The following is a 20,618-nucleotide window of genomic DNA, read 5'->3' as shown; positions in this document are numbered from 1 at the left end:
CCATGACAGAGTGGTAAATGACAGTCTATCTATTATCTCTATATTATAACATAAAAATGCAGCCACGTAATGAAGCTGACCTACTGTCTTACCATAATTGCAAACTCTGCTTGTTGCCAACTATGCTCTTTGACTTGAAAAAATAMGAGTCTGTGTGTGTGTCTATGTGTGAAGCAGAATAGTTTTCACTAGTTAGAGAGGAACTGTCTATTCAATCTGGATGTTGATGGAGTGGTAAGACTACTTACAGTCAGTTTAGAACTGAGTGAAAGAACAACTTTCAATCAAAAAGTCACCCACAACAGTATCACAGCCTGGCTGTGTAGTCTTGCTGTAGACATCTCTTTCCCATAAAGGATTACAGACTCAGGCAGTGCCACAACTTCTCAGGACGGTATTTCTACCTTTCATTCCATTCGCCAAAGTGAAAGTAAGTAGAAAACTGTCACAAATAAAAGGTACAGTCAGCATGGATTTTATTGATACAGATGGATGTACTCAATTTTATTTGCTCAGTAAGATGCTTTGTTTAAAGTCAAAACAAAAGGTTTGAATTAAGCCTGGAGGCTCAGAATATTTGAAGAGTACAGTACAGATAGTTTACCTTTGGTTGTTACCTCCTGACTTTCTAAAAAGAATCTACTGCTTTGTTCCACAATAAAATTAGACTAGTTACAGTACAGTTGCAAGCTGTGGCACTTGTTTCTTGAGCTTGAGTATAGGCAGGTTCTGGAAAATTGCATGTCTTGTAATTTGGTCTACAGTTAGCTTCTGCTGTTGGGCACTGATTGGTTTTGCAGGCACATAGAACTTGGAAGGAGACAGTGGCTAGCTTCTTATTCCTTTGTAGATACTGCTACAGTGGTCAAATGTATTTCTAAAGAAAAAAGAAACAGTTTAAGTGTATAATTAGTAATTTCTATTAACTGTATATGCAGTGATAGATTGTAGCTGAAACTAATGYAAGACATACTTGTCCTGTAAGTTTTACCTTGTCTACAATGCCAGTTGTTGGATTTTTCCTGCTCTGCTCAGTAGCGCTTCTGCCAGTACATTCTGCCTTTTTTTTTTCCCTAACCTTTGCTTATTTTTCCTTTACACAGAACAGGAGTCAGACCAGATGCTACTCATTTGAGGTGGGGGCAATTACTATTATGATAACAGAGATGCAGTGTTGAATTTTCAGGGCCCTGCAGTGCTGGTGTTCAAGCCCTTCAGTACCTAACAGAATTGTTAATTTCRTTGGATAATGTATTGGAGCTGAGGCAACCCACAGAAAAACAAAGTGCCATGCTGGCTTATGCAGGACAGTGTCAACAGGCTACAAACACCTATGCTTTAAGACTGCATACTAGAGATTGATATTACTAGATATTTAAGTGAATACATGAATGATTCAAATCTGCCCTCTGATCTGTTAAACAAAGCCATGATATGCCAAAAGAAAAAGAAGCTTAGGTTGAAGTGGTGGCAGTGCAGGAGTGTGAAAGCAATGACTTCACACATCACAAGCTTAACAAAGGCTATACCACAACTTATTTAAAAAAAAAATAGGATAATTTCAAAGAAGACATCTCATATGGTTGTCTCTCATCTCTCGCCTTCACCTTTTCCTATGATCTTAGCCTTCACTGATTATGGGGATTTTTGAGTGCTATTCATAAGTAGTGAATTTTCTGTCTTTCAAATATACACGGCCCGAACAGGAAGAAAGATGCAGTATGAGTGACAAGGATGCACTGCCAAAACAAGGAAGATTACAGACTAGTTAAAGCACTCTTCCATTCAAGATATAACAGAAAGGCCTAAGTTAATAACTGACATTTGAAAGAAATTAGCTGTTGAAGCAGAGGAAATCATTTGACCTAACGTGACCAGAAAGCTTYGAAAAGGTGTTTTTCAGAAGTACAGAGCAAGTCTGTATGGGGACACGAAAATGTTCATTCTTTATAGTCCCATGGTGCCAGCTCTTCTTCCGTTCACATTCAATTTGTTTCCAGGTAGGTATCTTCTTCAAACTTCCTCAGAGCTGTGATAGCAAAGATTGTAATGCTAAAAGAACTTGCACAGATCTAGTAAGTCCAACCTGGAACACTACATTACAGTAAGGAACTGTTAGTTAATTCAAATTCCCTTAGGATACAAGGCATTTTAGAGTGTTGTTCTCATCCATTGCCTAGGTAGGACTTGTATTAGATCCATGAAAACAGTACTTTCTTACWCATGTACCAGAGCCACACAGGCATGAGTTGAAATACTGTTGGGAGAACACCACGTTAACCATTTGAGGCCCACATGTTCAAACTAAAGTTGTTGTTCTACTTCCAGAGTTGGATCATAGGCACGGAAAACATGCAGTTTGATTTCAGGTCTCTCTGTTTCAGTTCCTCTGAGAGTTGCCTTGCATTTCTAAGATCTTGGCCTTCAAATAAGGCTAATACCTATTATAAGTCTCATCTGCCACAACATCCTGAAGCAGCACAGTATCTGAGAAGGTCCTTTTTTGAGCAGAAAAGGTAATTTGAGTAAYTAAAGTTAACTAGTCAAATTATTTCTCTAAACATATGCTGATTTACTAGCTATTAATTAAAACTTGATAGAGTCATTTAGATTGAAAGACCTTYAAGATCAAGTCCAGCTGTTAACCTAGTCCTGAAGTCCACCACTAATCCACGTCCCTAAGTACCATGTCTGCCTTCTAAATACCTTCAGGAATGATGACTCAACTTCAGTTTATACAAGAAGTAGGCATGAAATGAGAGATACCCCTCAATTAGTAGATTCTTCTACTAATAATTTYCCTTTTTATCAGCTGCAGTTGATCTCCCTATATTTTGTTAGCATATTTAAAARGCAGCCGAGGAGGACTTTGGTGAGCAGCTAGATTAGGCCCCTGCCTTCCACAGGATATCTTTCACAGGCAACATTCCACCACCTCTGGACATTCTGATCTAGTGTCATACTATGCTTTATAAAGTTTCAGAGAAAATTACTAACTAGAATTAGTTATTTAAAACAAGTATACAAAGCATGTGCATCTCAAAGTCAATAGAATAAAGTGGGATTATGATTGTGCTGGACATTTTTCATGTTGAATTTGGCTAACTAAATCTGTATAGCCAACATGCTTTAAAATTACACAGGATTCCCACTTCACTTTAGGTGTACTGAAATGAAGAGTTGTTTTCCATTATGTGAGTTTGTTGGTTTTCCTGTAGATATTCAAAGTAAAAGGAGTATAACAATCACAGATAATAATCATCTACAGAACAGGACGTTTCTGGAAGCTTAGTAAGAAGTGAGGCTGCAATCCACCTTGTTTCTTGCTGCTGTGGAGGTAGACTAAAAACTCATTCAACTCACCAATTGCATAGTAGTGAGCATGTGCAAATATGCACTTAAGGATGCATTTGGAGCATTATCAAGCTTGCAGATTTCAGCACCACTCCTGCAGTAATCAGTACTTCTTCTTGAGGTTCCAGCTTCTGCCATCAAAAGGCTTTAATAACTTTCCATTCTTTCTGCTTGCTGGAAAAAAGCTTGATGTAATAAAATGAGCACTGGCTCAGAGAGAAGGGAAATAAATTTTTCATTAGTGAACTACRGTAAAAAAGTATTGTGAGACAATTTCACAAGGTAATTGCTATGTCTCTTCTTCTAATACATAATTTCCAAAATTAATTACTCCAAGAGTATTGGAGAGAAGTCTGTGTGACTTTTAGTTGATAGTGCAGCATATTAGCCTTTTACTTTATGTCAGAAGGGAGGTTTTGAAACAAAATGTTGATTGCTCCTAGTTTTACTGTGCTTTGGTTGACATTATAGAATAATGGGCCATGCTAACTGGCATGGGAACAGAGTCAGCTCCACCCAGCCATGTTCTACTGTCTAAAAACAGTACAGCAGCCCAGACCATAGCAGGGCTGACCAAGACACTGAGTGAGTTTGTGCTGGCCCTGAGGAGAATTCTTGGCCCTGCCCTSAGGCAGAACTTTGAGGGCCAAAGCAGGCTCTAATAGTCCTGGCTAAATACCAAGTATTTGTTCAGTCCTGAGCATGATGGAGGCTCACGTACATGTGGTAGGAAGAACATGGATAGCATTGCATCAACTATCCTTACCCACCCACCCCCAGTTTTTACTGTTTTTAATACGACAGATAGAGCCACGCAACCATTCTTGCAGTTGTCCTAGTTAGGAAGCCCACATCTCATTCCTCCCTTGAATGCTTGGAGAGAATGAAAGTTACATCCAGTAATGGCACTGATTCAGTTACTCACTGTCTTTATCTTCAAAATGGTCGATCCCGAAGAAAAGCAGTCTCTCTCTGAGCATGATAGTCCAATTCTGCTTGCTTTTCCTGCTGTTTTCTTGCCTGTTTTTCAGCCTGATGAAGAAAAGGGAATAACAAGGCTTAGTATTTTTGTCTCAACAGCACTATCCTGTAAAGCTGAGACAGGGTAAAAGCTTACAGAAGATCTGCAGCATTCTTAGTTAATACCTGACACTTGTCATCCCTCCCCAGTTCTCTCCCCTGCCATATTCCCACAGAAACGGTACATTAAATAGCTGAGTGAACATCAGCATTAGCTGCTGCTCTTTGGTGACCTGCCCAGAATATACAAGAGGAGAGCAGTGCATGGTTTAAAAAATGTCGTAAAGGCACAGACTGGATGTGATCTRTCATTGTTGATCCCTTACTGCCAGCCCTCACAGTAATGCTCCCTGACTCACATGGGATAAGTCTAGCTTGAAAGAGGCTTCTGTTATACTACTCTTAGAGGAGGCCATTAAMCTCTGAAACACATTGTCAAGTTTTCAGCAGTAACTCCCTCCCTCCACAAACAAGCCTCTTGTGGCCCATGGGTACAGTCAGTCACCTCTCTCTTCTACCCGAGAGGTCTAGTACTATGGGTTTAGATGTGTGCTTCTTTTTGAAAGGGCTGACAGGATACAGCTCTTCTATTTACCATTTGCTGGATTTGAATTTTCTGTACTTCCATGTTTGCATCACGCTGTCTTTGTTTCTTGGCTTTTTCCATTTCCAGGTAGATGCCCTCTTCTGTCATCTTCTGATTACGATCCTTCTCATCCTCTGCTTTTTCCTGTCTCTCCTTTTCCTCTTTCATCTTTATCTGTAGTTTACAAAACACACAAAGAGGTTAACCAAGGAACTGGTCTGCTAAGCTGGAAGTCATATCTCTCTGCAGAAGCAGCCCTGTATCAGCACTCTGATAAGYGTGATYGTTGTGGTTGGCCGGTGTCCAAGGYCAGGGTTTTCAGCAGCCCAACACAGAAAGGGGAAAGGGAGAGGGGACTCGAGGAAAGGGGTCAGCAGACTTGATGAAGCCTGCTAATGCATGGCACCAGAGTCACCAACTGTGATCTGGGCCAGGCTCCTCAGTCGGAATAAGCAGTGTGGGGTTTGCACAAATTACCAACAATTACAGAGTCTTCTAAGTCTAATTTTTTTTTGAGAGAGGATCACTACATATGCTGCATGCACCTTTCTTAGGACTTAGTTCTAAAACTCCAGATGATAAATGAGAAGCAACGGGTGAGAACCTGCATGTGTCTCCATGACTCCAGATAACTATGCTAGAAACTGGCATTTCCAAGACTATTTGTAGATACAAGTATATGACAGAAAGAAGAGTAAGAAGAGCCCATATTTCTTACCACAGTGGCTCTGTGTTCTTCAATAGATTCAATGGCAGCCTTTTTTTTAATTTCTTTCTCTTTGKTTTTCATTTGGTATTCGACTTCTACCTCTGCAGCTCCTCTAGCAAGACGATCATCTTCAATCTTAAATGCTTCATTCATCTGTGCAGTTAATTGTTCAAAAGCTTTGTCCTTATGCTTCTGTATCATCCTGCAGGAGAACATGAGCTATTGTAACATACCAGGACATCTGTTCAGATTACCAGAGACAACTGGTAACTGTTGCTTCTAACAATACCAGTAATCCTACCTCYAACCCCCACAGCACCAATTACTACTGAAACTAGTAGCCATTTTTCTGCACTTTCTATTTCAAGTTTTAATTACTTAATTAAGGAAACTTGCTTGCATCAAAGTTCTGATTTTGCTGATATAACAATGAGAATAATGTTTGTCACAAAATTAAATTGCAAGTTTGAATCTTAACAGTGAAAATTATCCCTGGACCCACCTGTTARTCTCTGCATATTTTTCTCTTGTCAGATCAGCCATCATTTCTTTTTCTTTAATATAAGCTTTAATCCGATCATTGTCTTTGTCTTCTTTTTGCTTCTCTTCAGCTTTAATTATTTTCTGTTCAGCTACATATTCCTGTTCAAATGGAAAACTACTTTTATTTTCATGTAGAACATGATTTTGGAAACATGAACTAAAAAAAAATCCTAGCAAATACTTCAGGCCTAGCCTATAATAAGTTCTTTATTTCAGTGGAAAAGCTTTAGAAGATAGAAACCCAGAAATAAAAGAGAATTTCATGATCTATTTATCGCAAATTACAACAAAAGTAAATTTAGTTTGTGGTTGCAGCTCCAGGCACAGTATCTTTATATTCTCTCCTGCACCTTCCCAGTGGCTCCAGCTGTACTGCTCCCATCCCATACATCATTCATATGGTGGAGAGTCTGAAGGGCTCAAACTTTAAGTCTGTAGAACCATTGAAATTTAAAGCATAAGGCATTTTGTAATGACTCAGAAATGGCATTTGTATAGCCTGGCAGTAGGTATTGCTTCTATCACATATACAAGGTTGGGGGAAAATCTGTATAATTGGGATGAGGAGTATGGGAGGATAAAAAAAAGGAGTAGGGTTTTAGTAGGAATTCTCTCCTTTTATTCCCTCACATGGCAATGAATCATTACAGTATCTCTACTTCAGTGTCCCTGCTCAAGTAGGCACTGGCAGGGAAACAGTACGTGTGGTAAGTTGGTCATCACCAAGTTTAAAAGATATTGTCATACTCAGGCTATTCCCTCTCCGTAACAAAGAAAAATGGAGTTAAAACAGAGCAAGTACATGGAACCTAAATCCAGTTCTCATGTCAAGGACAATCTCCTTATTGACTCTAGCAGACTTTGTCCACTGTAGACCAGTCAAAGCTCAGGTGCCACATTATAACTCAAAATCACAGAGGAAAGATATGGCCTGTAACTGGCAGGGTAGGCACTGATCCCATGCTACTAAAGCTCTCAGCAAAGCCCCCACTGCTTGCATGCTCCTTTATTTGTGGTCTGAGTCCAACCATCACAGCCTAGGTGAAATATGTATACATTTTGAGCTGTCTGCTTTCCTGCTACTTACATGATGCAGCTTCTGGCATTCAGCTTTTTTCTCCTGTTCCTTTTCTTTTTCTCTCTGAATTTCTAGTTGGTGCAATTGGCTCGATCTCTGTATTCGTTCCCCTTCTCTTTTGTTTTCTTGTTTGGCCAGATCTGCCTGATCCTTGTGCTCTTTTATTCTGAATCAGAAAAGGGAAATGAACAAATGAGCTAGGGACAGCATGAAGTAAAAATGAACAGATACAGATTATGCATATCTACGGGTACTTTAACAGTAAAAAACCCTGATACTTTGACGTGAAAGTAAAATATCAGAGATCAAAACCAGAATCAGTTTCTATAAGCTAGCTCCAAATTCTTTGGCCAAAGCTCAGTTCTAGTCCGAGGGTGCTARGGAAGTCTGTATTAGCAAAAGCAAAATCCAGTGTATGGACTCAAATAATTAGACTGATTAGCCTGTTTAATTGTTATCCCACTCCCTGTACAACCTGGACCTTTGTTAGCTAGCAGCCTTTTAAGCAGCACTGTTCACGACATGGCCATGATGCCCCTGACAACAAGAGACGTTTCTGAAGCTGAAGAACAGAATTATGGAGGAACCACAGGGTAAAGAAAGGTGACAGGGTTTTAATCTGCCCACGAGGTTCAAAAGCAGCGAGCCCCACAGCCCGCGCACGGCAGGCGGGTTAGYGCCAAAGAGCCGCCCGTTCCCGCGGGCCGTGTAGCCGGGTCCCGCCCGGGCCGGGCTGCCCACGGAAAGGTTTTTAAACCCTCTCGCCCCAGTCCCAGGTCCCGCCACCCGACTCACTGCGCCAGCTGCTCCTGGGCCACGGCCCGGCGGCTCAAGTAGCGGCCACGCTCCAGCTCTGCGTCCTGGCGGGCGGCGTCCGGCCCATCGCGGTCCATCTTCGGCCTTTCTTCGCTGCCTCTCCGGAGACGGAACGTCTGCTGAGGGAGAAGGAGGGATCCTCACCGACGGCCCGGCAGTCCCGGGAAATCGGGCTCTTTCTCCCGCCGCGCTCAAAGGGATACCCACGGCGAGCAGTGACCGGCGGAGCGCCGAGGCGGGAACGGCACGGCCGCGGGGGAGTGGCGGATGGCGGGCGCTGTGTGGCAGCGCTGGAGCGGCACCGCGCCCCGCCCCGCCCCGCCCCGGAGGCGGACCGGCCTCCCTGTCACACACGGAGGGAAGGAAGGAAGGAAGCGCCCCCGACCCGGAGGCGGACCCTCTGCAGCCCGTTCGTGAACCTCGCGGCGAGTCTGTACCCGGTAAGGGGCTGAAGTACCCTCTCCGCCTCGGTCCTCCTGCTTCCGCCGGTTCCCCGGGGCCGTGGCCATTGGGATCGGCCTGGCTCCGTGCGCTGCCGCGCCTCACACGAGCCTTCGTCCCGCCAGGCCTACCTGTGCCTGGGGCCCAGAGCCCTGGGCAGCCCTGGGAGCTGGATCAGGAGGTCGGGCCTCCCTCTCCTTCCAGAAACTCATCCCTTGCCTTGCCTGGAAGTGAGTCCTCGAAGAGGAAGCACAGCACCCACCTTACACCCAGCGTTTTTATGTTTAGGGGTGGTAAAGCCAGTTCTGCATGGCCCTCAGCTTGCTAGAGGCACCGTGCCTCCAGGGTAGCCTCACACCGTCCTCGAAGTCCTGTGCTTTCTCCAAGGCCTGTTGCATTCAGTAGCTAGGCTGAGAAACTCGAGGACACACCAAACACCCACTTTCAAAACTAAAATATTGGCAAGCATTTTTTTCTTTTAAAGACTTGTATTGTTTTCTAGTCTGGCCACCAGAGACTGGCAGCTGTGGGATGCAGCAAAGCAAAGCTTCAGGTTTCTTGGACTTTTTTCCCAGTGGACACTAGATAGAGGTATACCCAGTTTAAAGCCCAGGGTACTGGTGGAGGAAGTCATTACAGGAATCCCTAACTGTCCAAGGCAAGGATATGATGTTAATATTTCAGCAAAGAAAACTTAAGGAGGGACATGTCTATGGCTTGAGTGTTGGTGAGTAAATCTGCTGACGAATCTGAGATACAATTTTACTTCACATCTTTACCACAGACTGAATTGCTGTTAGTCTTTTTGAAAGAACAGCTCAACTATGTTGTGTCCTGTTGATCTGCTAATTTTGTAGGCCCTATTTACATCTATATTGGGACATATTTGCCTCTGTGGTGACCTTTTAAGGTGTGTGGTCAAATCACATTAACATTTTCATGTGACAAAACTGATTTATAGCATGACATTTGTTTTTCAGACATAGTTGCAAAATGCTACCAAAACTGCATACCCTAACAATTCTAACTTTCACCTATTTATTTTCTTCCCCTGTAGTTGTTTTGGTTTGGCCTTTTCTGTTACGGAGAATAATTAACTGGAAGTAGGCTAGTGAAAAAATATGACTTTTTGCACTGGGATTCACATCGCAGACCTGAAAAACCTGGGACAGTGAATTTTTAGAACTACAAATATTAAAAATATAAAAGAAATAGTGAGCTTTTGGCTGGAACATGTTACAGTGACAGCCAATTATACAGCATGAATTCCTGTCTAAAGTTTAATAAACTAACATTGATGAAATACAAGCTGGAGATTTTTGAGAATAACTAGTTACATGGCAACCTTTTACTTTTTTAAATGGACGTCTAGATTCATACTATATATTTGATATAAATTGTTTCCAGTTTAACTCTGCCTGTAAAGTTCAAAAGCATATTTTTAAGCTGAAAACGTCTTCTGTCTTTCCTTGGTGGATAGTTTAAACATTATTTCATGGTTTTGATTCTTGAGCAGCATTACAGCTATGACAAGGTAACTGGGTCTCAACATAGAATTATATGTTTGGAAACTAGCATTAATTTTTTCTTTTCTCAGAAAAATGGCCCATTTCCAAGTACTCTTGCATCTTTGCATAATTTGAGAAGAGGATAAAGATGATGTGAAGTCTTGGACTTCGATTCAATTACTTGCTTCGCATATTTCTGAAATTCATGCTCTTTAGAAAGTGCGAGAGCATTTCTCTGAGCATGATAGTCCAATTCTGCTTGCTTTTCCTGCTGTCTTCTTGCCTGGTTTTCAGCCTGATGAAGAAAAGGGAATAACAAGGCTTAGTATTTTGTTCTCAACATCAGTGTCCTGTAAAGCTGAGACAGGGTAAAAGCTTACAGAAGATCTGCAGCATTCTTAGTTAATACTTGACCCTTGCCATCCCTCCCCAGTTCTCGCCCCTGCCATATCCCCCCAGAAATGGTACATTAAATAGCTGAGTGAACATCAGCATTAGCTGCTGCTCTTTGGTGACTTGCCCAAAAGATACAGGAGACTAGCAGTAGAACATAATAGCACAGAACAGGATGGGATCTGTCCTTGCAAACCAGCCCTGATTTGCACCAATGCTCTGAGGAGGCAGGTCCCGAACACCAGCATGTGCTGACCACACGATTAAAAACAACCCAACAAACACAAATAAYCCAAACGAAACAGAAAACTTTCTCTCTTTCTCTCAGCAGCAGCTAATGCTATTGGTTTAGATTCATGCTTCTTTCTGAAGGGATTGACAGGGCACAGCTCTTCTATTTACCATTTGCTGGATCAGACTTTTCCGTATTTCTATATTTGCCTCACGATGTCCTAGTTTTTTGAGGTTTTCCATTTCCAGGTACTTGCGGTCAATTTCTATTGACCTATCACGTTCTTTTTCAGCCTCTGCTTTTTCCTGTCTCTCCTTTTCCTCTTTCATCTTTATCTGTAGTTTACAAAACACACGAAGAGGTTAACCAAGGAGCTGGCCTGCTAAGCTGGAAGTCATATCTCTCTGCAGAAGCAGCCCTGTATCAGCACTCTGATAAGCGTGATYGTTGTGGYTGGCCGGTGTCCAAGGTCAGGGTTTTCAGCAGCCCARCACAGAAAGGGGAAAGGGAGAGGGGACTCGAGGAAAGGGGTCAGCAGACTTGATGAAGCCTGCTAATGCATGGCACCAGAGCCACCARCTGTGATCTGGGCCAGGCTCCTTGGCTGGAATAAGCAGAAGATCAGCCCACGTTTCTTACCACAGTGGCTCTGTATTCAGCAATAGATTCAAGGGCAGCCTTTTGTTTTGCTTCTCTCTCCTCACGTTTTTTTTCTTCTTCAGCTTCTATTCTTGCAACATCTCTAGCCAGCCGCTCACCTTCCATCCTCATTGCCTTACCCATTTTTTCAGCTAATTCACTAATGACTTTATCCCGCCGTTCCTGTATTAGCCTGCAGAAGAACATGAGAATCCTTAACGTACCAGGGCAACACACCTGGGTCTGCCTGAAGCTACCAAACTCAGTAATCCTGGTTCTGGACTTCTTTTGCCACACAGGCTGGTGCACCCACCCAACTCATGRTCTTCTTCTGTTCCACAGATTTAGCAAATAAATGTTCTCTGTATACATGTAGCATTGCTTTCTATCGCAATAATGAGCTGGATCACTCAGTAAGAACTCCGTCTGGCATCTTACCATCGGAGAGGAATGTTGGAAGTACTGGCCAGAAGCAGGAAGGGGAGGAAATTCTTAGATTGACTCAACGGTATCATCACGTTGTACCCTTAATGTTAAATTGATAAAATATCTCTCCTTAATAAGAACATGATGTAATTAATGTATGTGCCTTGTTAAGAAGTCAAATCATTTTTCTTGATCTGACTCAGAGAAATACAGCTTATACTCAAAAATATTTTCATCGAGGATCTTAACTGTCTTTAATTGWTGAGGAGTTGAAGGCTTGGCAAGCCATATGGAAAATTACTCTCCCCAATACACTGGTGCAAAGCTTTGCACTTTTGTAAGCCTTGGTACTTTGAAGGGTGGAGAGATTGCTCTCTCACACACCTATTACTAAGGAATCTGTGAAAGAATTTMTTTTTTGTCCTAATTCCTGCTCTTCCTATCAGTACAATTTAGCATAACTTTTTAGAATAACTGTTGATTGTGTTATATCATTAGTCTGAATGGTCTGAAAACAACTACAATRTAATTTTTAGATTGTTTACAATTTATTCCCTAGCATTGTACCTACCTACGCATTTCAGCTTCCCTCTTCTTTGTCATCTGGGCAATAATTTCCTTTGCTTTAAAATGAGCTTTGATCCGATCATCTTCTTCCATTTGTTTTTGTTTCTCTATTGCTTTGATTATTTTCTGGTCATTTAGATACTCCTGTATGGGCAAAATGGTCCTGATGTAACAGATGACATTTAGATTATCTGGACCTGGGGTCACAACTTACAAGAATCACTCCCTATTCTCTCTCCTCAAGTTTCTTTCAAAAACAGAAGAGAGGATAGGGATTCTCAGGAAAGGAGACAGAAGACGGGAAATGGATACTTCCACTTACTTCCGCCTCCCTATTCAAACATGCAGGAATTGAGCATCAAAGAGCTGCTTCTCTGGTCCATTGCACAAACTGCTGTGCGATACCGAGAGCATTATCCCATGCTCCCACTGACACACATGGGCAAGGGGGACAGTGAGTGGCAGGGGACTGTCCAACCACCACCCACACACACACAGATCTTTCTGCTCCTTGCCCTACCTCATCCAAAACTATCCCAGTCTAAAAGCTTAATGCAAAACACAGCTGAAGAGGAGTTTTCTATATTTTTATGTAAGAAAGTAACTGTCTTTTACATGCTGGCCAGAACTGTTCTGAGTCACTTCTAGTTTTTCCTGAGCAGGATGCCTTTAAAGATGAAATGAGATGGCAGCAGGTCTTGACGAAATTTCTAAACCTCTCCTAATTTCTAAATCATAAAGTCAAGTTAAAAAGATACGTTCAGTCTCTGTCTCTTCCCTCTTTSTAATAAAGAAAAATGGGCTAAAACCAGCAGGAATGTGAAACTTAAATCCAGTTCTCAAGTCAAGGAGATATTCCTTGTTGTTTACAGCTGAATCTTTAACCATAGACCAGTCAAAGCATCAAGTGCCCACGTCCCTTCAGACAACAGAAGGGAGTGGCCACTAAGAGGTCTTTCTCAAAAGTACAGAGGCCTGCAACTGGCAGAATAGGCATTTGATCCCATGCAGCTAAAGCTGTGAGCAAAGCCCCTGTTGCCAGTAGGCCCCTTTATTTGTGGGCTGAGTCCACCCATCACAGCTAAGRTGAAATAGTMATTTTGAGCTRTCTGCTTTCCTGCTACTTACGTGATACAGCTTCCGACGTCCAGCTTTTTGTTCCTCTTTCTTTTCTTTTTCTCTCTGAATTTCTAGGTGGTGCAGTTGGATYAATTTCTCTAATTTTTCCTGTTCTTTTTTGTTTTCTTGTTTGACCAGATCTGCCCGTTGCTCACGCTCTTTTATTCTGAATTGGAAAAAGGTGAATAAATGGTCTAGGAACTGCATGAAGTAATGAACAGATAGATATTCTTGCATAACCATAGGTATCTTGCAGTGAAGAATTTGATAGTTTGCATTGAAGGTAGGTAGAATATCAGAGGTGAAAAACAGCATGATTGTTTGTAATGGTAGCCCTGACCAGAAATGAGCTATATGGTATGCTCAGTTTGCAGTCTCACGGTGACAAGTTTTAGGTGGATGACTCATTAGCACTGCTGCATTGGTAATGCTTAGGCATATATCTGCAGCACTGTGGAGAACAAGATTTCCCCTGTATGATCCACCATACCTGTRTTTTCTCTGGGCATGCAGGCAGCAGCTTAAGCTGGTAGTGTTCTGTACTAAGTTGTACGAGGATTTATTTGATTTACTTTTGATTCCTTCTATTGGACCACCAGGGCCAGTCCTATAAATACCACTGGGGACCTCTCCATAAGATTTACGGAAGATCTGAGAGGAGAAGTGAGACTAATGCCTTTTCTTGATGTGCAGTCTGGAAGTAGCATTTATGAATCAAATTATTCGTAAGTTTCTGTAAAACCTTCACAGAAAGTATTTTGAGAAGAGTTTGAGTAAATAATGAAGTAGGGTTGCTTTTAATTATTACTTACTGTTCTAGCTGATCTTTGTGTAAYGCCCGTTGATTCATATAATGCTGACGTACTTTCTCTTGCTCACTGAGAATGTATTCTTTAAATAGACGTTGCTCTTCTTCATATTCCTTCTTTTTGCTATCAATTAATTTTGACTTTTGAAATTCAATTTGAGCATCTCTTTCTTTTAGGACCTCAGCAAGTAGAAGTGCACTCTGCAAGAGAATATTTGAAGTAATTTTCATGTTCAGAAGTCTTGAAAGACATTCAGTACAATTTCACTTTTAAAATATAAATTGTCAACAAACATGGAAGTGTCTCATTCTGTCATCTTGATAACCTAGGTAGGTTTTTGCACGCTCGATAGCCTCCTTCCGTTTTGCTGCTTGGAACTGTGCTTCTTCCAAATCAATTAACTTTCTTTCTTCCTCTTCCTTTTCTTCACGTAATTTTTTGGCTTGAAGTTTCTGTTGTATCAGCTCCTACAGTGCAGACAAAATTATAAATCACATTTAAATTTTGGATGGGTATTTTATTTTGAATTTTAGCTTTAAATAAAAAAAATAATGTTCATGTTAGCTTTTAAATGTATTTAAACAGAATTTAGTTAAAATACATATTCAAAAACAAATGTTAAACAAAGGGAGTACAGCTAGAAATGTTACTGTGATTGTTTTTATATATATAAAAGTGACTACCCTTGTTTACAAATGTATCTTATACTTACTAGAGTGGCATTGGGCTGGTCTTCTCTAGCAGCTTTGTGCACTTCCTGTTCTTTCTTATCAATGTGTGCTGCTTCTCTGGTGCTGGCCTGAATCCTTTCCCATTCTGCTTTTGAAAATACAATTACCTGACGAAGGTCTGTTTCATTTGGAAGGAAATATCCATCTAGAACATTTTTTTCTTTCAAATGATGTGCTGTGCAGAGGGAAGAAAAAATACAAAGGTTGCTTGATATCAGAAAATCCAATAATCAAAGGTGTATCAGGAWTGGAATTCTCACATGGTAACAATAYGAAATTATCCTTAGTATCAGTTAGTCCCCTATCCTCAAACCCCAGAGCTAAGACAGGGTATCTGTATTTGTAGTCTGCCTATGAGCAGTGAATGCACTTGGGCAGTGGTGGTGATTGACTGGTGTGTCTGTATATCCCCTTGCCTGTTTCTGTGTATGTGCGTGTTTGGTTTGTAGTCATTCACTTCCCAGACAGTACTTGGGGATGATTCTTGAAACAGCCRGGACCATTCCCAAAATGAAAGGGAGAATATTGATAAAGCCATTCCACTGGCTGGATGAGGCTGCAATTCGAGCACAAAGACTGTGCCTTACYGTCCTTGTCCTGCATACTCATCCTGTTTACTGAGATCTGTTGTAGAACAGTTTCTTGATTTGTTGGCAAGACTAGCATTTCTTTCTTGCATTAGGCTTCCATACGCATGTGCATGCATAAATGCATCTTTTCTAGGTTTTGTGAAATGCTCTTTCAAATGTAACCGCCATTTTTGAAGGGAATGCCACTCTACAGAGTGGTGTCCTGTATAAATTRTGTGATTTGCAGCAGGCTGACACGCCGTGTCTGAAAGGTAAGGAGGATTTCTCTTAGAGTGACACCGTTGTCAAAGTCTGTTTTCCAGATGCCGTTGCTGACAGGGACCAAACCTGATCTCTCCCTTTGCCCTAGGTGAAGACAGCCTTGCCTTTACAGAAGTAAAGGCGCACTGATGTGGCAGCGCCCTGCAAGCACCTCGGTTCCCCGCAGCTGTGCCCTTGGAGGTTACGGGGCCTGCGCTGCGTTCAGGTCAGTTCTCTCCGCTCAGTTCCTGGRGAGAAACAGCCCCTCTTGCTGTCTGCAGCTGGGGGAGCTTTGGGGAGAGTCAGGCTGGGCACCTCTACAGCCTCCCGGAGCCGTGCGGCCGCGGGGTCGGCACTGCCCTCCCGCCGGGTCCCGTTGCCCGCGGGGCAGCCGCACTCACGGGCGCCGCGCCGCCGCCGTCCCGCCGCCGCCATCTTCCCGGGCCGCGGGGCCGTTGCCGGGCGACCCGATGGCGCGCGGTCGTGTGAGGGCGCGGGGGCGGCCCCGGGTCCCGCCGTTCCCCTGACGGGCCCTGGGCGCGGGGCGAGCCCGTGAGSGGCGGCAGATTCAGCTTCGCAAACGGCTACATTGCATTTCCTTGGCTACGTTCATTTAGTGCGGCCTCGTTGAAGGCACGGGCTCCATCTGTTCGGCGGACGTTTCCTCTTGAAATACCTGTCCAGGCTTTTTGCCAGGAGAATCCCAGTTTCGTTGCACTGGCAAATAATGATGGAGAAATGTAGTATCYGCTCAAACTGATGGTGCGTGAGTACAGGAGCATTGGCACTGTGCTAGCAAGTATTAAAGTGCAAAAGGAACTCAGATGCTGTCACAGGTAACTATTTTAAACAGAAGAGGGACACTGAACTTTGGCCTTTACAGACTGCATGTTAGCTGCAGCACAGCTTCCCATCGCGGTAGTGGCCATAAATAGTTTGCTTTGTTTGGATGTTTTCTTCCAGAATTTTTCTCTTCTGAGCACAAGGTCAGGGGTAGGAATATAGTRCTTGTGTTTATATAAATAATTTTCCTTTTTGTTTGTTTTGGAAACTATTTTCTCACAGCTATGAAATTTCTGTTGGTTTTTGATTTTGACCATACAATCATAGATGAAAACAGTGACACCTGGATTGTGAGATGTGCTCCTGAGAGAAAACTTCCTAATGGATTAAGAAGCTCCTACCAACCGGGACATTGGACAGAATATATGGGCAGAGTCTTTGTCTATTTGGGAGATAATGGTGTCAAAGAAGATGAGATGAAAAGAACTATGACAACAATTCCTTTCACTGCAGGAATGATAGATCTTCTGGGATTTATTGGCGAGAACAAAGAGTTGTTTGATTGCATAATCGTTTCAGATTCTAATACAGTATTTATTGACTGGATTTTGAAAGCTGCTGACTTCCATAAAGTATTTGATGAAGTGTTTACAAACCCTGCAGCATTCAGCAGTACTGGCTATCTTACTGTACAGCATTTCCATGCTCACCATTGTGCAAARTGCCCTAAAAACCTTTGCAAAAGGCAAGTTTTAAAAGAATTTTTAGACAAACAGTTGGAGCGAGGAGTAAGTTATACACAAATTGTATATATAGGTGATGGTGGGAATGACTTATGTCCAGTAATGTTTTTGAAGAAGAATGACATTGCTATGCCCAGGCAGGGGTATACCTTGGAGAAAAAGATTTCTCAACTGGCCCAAAGTCTCACTCCTGTACAGTGTTCTGTTCTGGTTTGGTCATCTGCGATTGACATTTTGTCTTACCTGAAACTACTTATAAAGGAATGAGTAAAATGATAAAAGGAAATGAATGCAGTTACATTTTAATTTCCTGGGAGAGAAACATTGCATGTGTTTAAAAGCTCAAGATTGTAAAACTGGGCTATTACCTGAAATTRCATTTTTTAAAACACAACATAAATCTGTCATGTTCAATCTTGGTAATGAAGGGAAAGTGAAGTAAAGAAGACCTTCTAACATAGTACAGATTCCAAAATAAGTGGACTTGGAAAAGGACTTGTYATTATTTTTAGTCTCCAGCCCTTTACCAACCATATAACTGACCTTTGTACTCCTACACACTTAGAGCAAGGAGGAAATTCCTTACTTAGGAAACACTGGGTGCCAGGAGCATGGTTCTAGAGTTGTTGGCTTTTATACTTCTTTGATGGCAAATTATTTGCTTGTAATCTTGTTTAATCTGAATTAAACTTGTTTAATCCGATTGAAATTTATATTTTGAATCTACTAAATATTTTACCAAACAAAATAACTTTTTTTATAGTTTGTATTATCTTGTAAAGACAATAAAATTTGCTGTCATTGACAAATGCAACACAACTAATTTGTGTCATGTATTCTGCTGGCCTGTGTGTCATCAGGCACCTGTTCTTGTAAGGGCCTGGAGAGAGCWGACACAGGTTTAGGTGTCAGCCTTTGGCCAGTCAGACCTTTTCTCTTCTGGAAACCTGTGAGGATGTTGCTCCTTTGTTTAAAGAAAAGTCTCTCTCCCATTCTGACTACTTCCCTGACAGCGTGCTGCTGCCACTCTGTASAGAGCTAACAATGGTTTGATCTTCCATGCTGACAGCTCTGAGTCAGCCAGATGACTTTTTCTTCCTTGGTTTCTGCTGCAGTGCACAGGCCACAGAATGGTACCTATATATACTTGTTTACACTGATTTTACCTATTGATTCTCATCTATATCTATAATACAATCTCGTATAAGCTGGAAGGGAAGATCTATGTTCATTTTAACTTATAAACAGAATTGTTCTGTCTTTAAGTAGTATTAAGGAATCATTTGTGAACATGCGGCCTTTATCAGTGACAGTGAGATGAGCCCCAAGTGTTGGACTGTGCATACAAAGGTATTAAAAATAAGCCTCATTAAAGTTAAATAATGGGTTTTCATGTCAAACGTTTTYGTTCTTATATCTCACAAAAGGTTCAAAATGATTGTGTAGTCTGCTATTAGACTGAGGTCACTTTTAGCTTAAGTGCTCTAATACCTGAGAGATTAGTCCAACTTTCACAGCACCTCAGTTGCAGATGTCTAAGATGTAGCTCAGCAGCCTGCAGTTGCCATTTCTATCTTCTTTTGTTTCCTGTGCAACACTGTTCTCCTTTTCTTATGAACATTTGATGATACCACTACCTTTTTTTTCCTTAATTGAAGATTTTTAAGTGGTCTTGCCTGTTTTCAGTCTGATAGTATATATAAATTACCTCTTTGTACTTCCTTGTCTCACCTATTTTACTGTCGTGTAGAAGGTTGAAATCTGTTGCCTAAGATGTCCAAAATAATATATTTGAGTTCTCAGGGGCCTTGTTTTAGTGATGGATACTTGACTGGTGACTGAGATATKCATATTCAGGATCTTGCCCTATTGTTTTGTGCAAGGGCACGAAGACATCTAAGGACTGGTGTGTTTCAGGTTGTGGCAGGTTTAAGTTATCTGGTCATAAAAAGGAATGGTAATGGTTGTTGCATAGGGTAATTTCATTTTACTTTGGGSTTTTAAGTTGTTGCYRTTGTTTAACCCCAGCTGGYAACTGAGCTGCTTGCTCACTCCATCCCTCTGCTCAGTGGGGAGGAGAATTTGGAAAAAAATTCAACCTCGCAGGTTCAGATGAGAACAGTTTWATAATTGAAACAAAATAAAATACAGTAGTACTAAATTATTATAATAATTTTAATGAAAAGGAGAGAGGAAGGAATGATGTCCAGGAGAAACAAGTGYTGTGCAATACAGCGCTCACCACTCACTGATCATGCCCAGCCCATCCCCAAGCAGTGATCAGCCCCTCCCWTTCAACTCCCCCCAGCTTCTGTACTGACTGTGACCCCCTGTGCTATGGAAWATCCCTTTRCACAGTCSGGGYCAGCTGTCCTGGCCATGCTCCCCCCAGCTCCTTGTACAGGCCCTCAATGACCRAGCACAGGAAACTGAAAAGTCCTTGACTGTGTGTAAGCACCACTTAGCAACAACCAAAACAACAGTGTGATGTCAACATGATTCCCATAGTAAATCCTAAATACAGCAYTGAACCAGCTACTAAGAAGGAAATTAACTCTATCCAAGCTGAAATCCAGGCAGTTGTATGTTTCCTTAATTCTAGTGCTGCTGAATGTTCCAGATTCTGTGCTGGTCAGTTTTGTGTTTTTCAGAACTTAATTACAGAATAGCTTTCTATCAGTTTGTCCACAGATCTCAATTACTGCTTACTTAAAAACAAAGAAAATGTAGTATATTAATGATTACTCAGCTTTTTCTTCCCCTTACACTATTGGTTTTTTTAGCCTTAAGGGACCTATCTTGTAGTTTGCTRTAGGAGTGAGAAATGGGGTGAGAAATTGTTCTTCATGCTTAAAAAGGAGGTTTTTTGTGGTTTTGATGAAAGTGCTGAAGCAGCAGTTGAGAATAGATTAAGCAGACTACTTGAAATGTTAGCAATTATATTSTAATCAGTTCAAATAGAGGGTAGATCTGATGATATTTGCTAGACAAAGTATATGTTGGAGACAGAAGAAATTTTTCAATTCCAGTAGGCAGACCATTGAGGTATTAATCARGTCTTGTTTGGGKTTTTTTCCCCTCTTAGTAAAAGAARAGAGAGGACTTTTCTGAAGCACCACAATTACCAAAATTTTCCATGTTTGGTTACAGTGGAGAAGAGATGAGTATCTCCAAATGAGTGAAGCTGGTTTAAGGTGGTAACCCAACCTAGAAATGGAGAAGCTCCTTGAAGGAGACACTTGTAAAGTACTAAGYGTTGCTGACCTCCTGACTTGTTTTCTGGGAGGGAGA

At 41.7% G+C, this 20,618-nt stretch overlaps 3 protein-coding genes across 11 annotated transcripts; 1 reads left to right on the top strand and 2 right to left on the bottom strand.

Moving 5' to 3' along the window:
* Positions 1–39: 39 nt before the first annotated feature.
* LOC130576794 (cilia- and flagella- associated protein 210-like) lies at positions 40–8,395 on the bottom strand. Of its 2 annotated transcripts, XR_008965710.1 has the most exons (8): positions 8,086–8,395; positions 7,300–7,456; positions 6,172–6,311; positions 5,679–5,871; positions 4,970–5,134; positions 4,280–4,386; positions 3,364–3,560; positions 40–877 (listed from the first exon to the last, which is right to left on the bottom strand). XR_008965710.1 is itself a non-coding variant. In XM_057371703.1 (7 exons), exons 1-6 carry the CDS (start codon positions 8,181–8,183, stop codon positions 4,291–4,293), a joined length of 849 nt encoding a protein of 282 aa, XP_057227686.1. In that variant the 5' UTR covers positions 8,184–8,395; the 3' UTR covers positions 41–877; positions 4,280–4,290. The 2 variants fall into 2 exon arrangements, 1 of the variants encoding a protein (XP_057227686.1); XM_057371703.1 differs by lacking the exon at positions 3,364–3,560 and having other exon boundaries at positions 41–877.
* A 39-nt stretch (positions 8,396–8,434) lies between these two features.
* On the top strand, positions 8,435–19,311 carry PHOSPHO2 (phosphatase, orphan 2). Of its 8 annotated transcripts, XM_057371698.1 has the most exons (7): positions 8,435–8,546; positions 13,570–13,714; positions 14,031–14,156; positions 14,417–14,569; positions 15,695–15,812; positions 15,911–16,027; positions 16,867–19,311. In XM_057371698.1, the coding sequence occupies exon 7, from the start codon at positions 16,869–16,871 to the stop codon at positions 17,592–17,594; it is 726 nt and encodes a 241-aa protein (XP_057227681.1). In that variant the 5' UTR covers positions 8,435–8,546; positions 13,570–13,714; positions 14,031–14,156; positions 14,417–14,569; positions 15,695–15,812; positions 15,911–16,027; positions 16,867–16,868; the 3' UTR covers positions 17,595–19,311. The 8 variants fall into 8 exon arrangements, with proteins under 8 accessions (XP_057227681.1, XP_057227678.1, XP_057227677.1 ...); XM_057371695.1 differs by lacking the exon at positions 15,695–15,812 and having other exon boundaries at positions 13,570–13,612; XM_057371694.1 differs by lacking the exon at positions 15,695–15,812.
* On the bottom strand, positions 9,516–16,236 carry CFAP210 (cilia and flagella associated protein 210). The gene is made up of 9 exons (XM_057371682.1): positions 16,123–16,236; positions 14,953–15,141; positions 14,534–14,707; positions 14,244–14,440; positions 13,441–13,597; positions 12,317–12,456; positions 11,320–11,512; positions 10,851–11,015; positions 9,516–10,350 (listed from the first exon to the last, which is right to left on the bottom strand). Exons 1-9 carry the CDS (start codon positions 16,234–16,236, stop codon positions 10,141–10,143), a joined length of 1,539 nt encoding a protein of 512 aa, XP_057227665.1. The 3' UTR covers positions 9,516–10,140.
* Positions 19,312–20,618: the final 1,307 nt, after the last annotated feature.

This window comes from Malurus melanocephalus, unplaced genomic scaffold (genome assembly GCF_030028575.1).
Source record: "Malurus melanocephalus ecotype Western Australia unplaced genomic scaffold, MMel_1.1 scaffold_155, whole genome shotgun sequence".
NCBI classification, from domain to species: Eukaryota; Metazoa; Chordata; class Aves; order Passeriformes; family Maluridae; genus Malurus; species Malurus melanocephalus.
The sequence above is the reverse complement of the archived record's forward strand: the minus strand, read 5'-3'. Positions and strand labels throughout refer to the sequence as shown.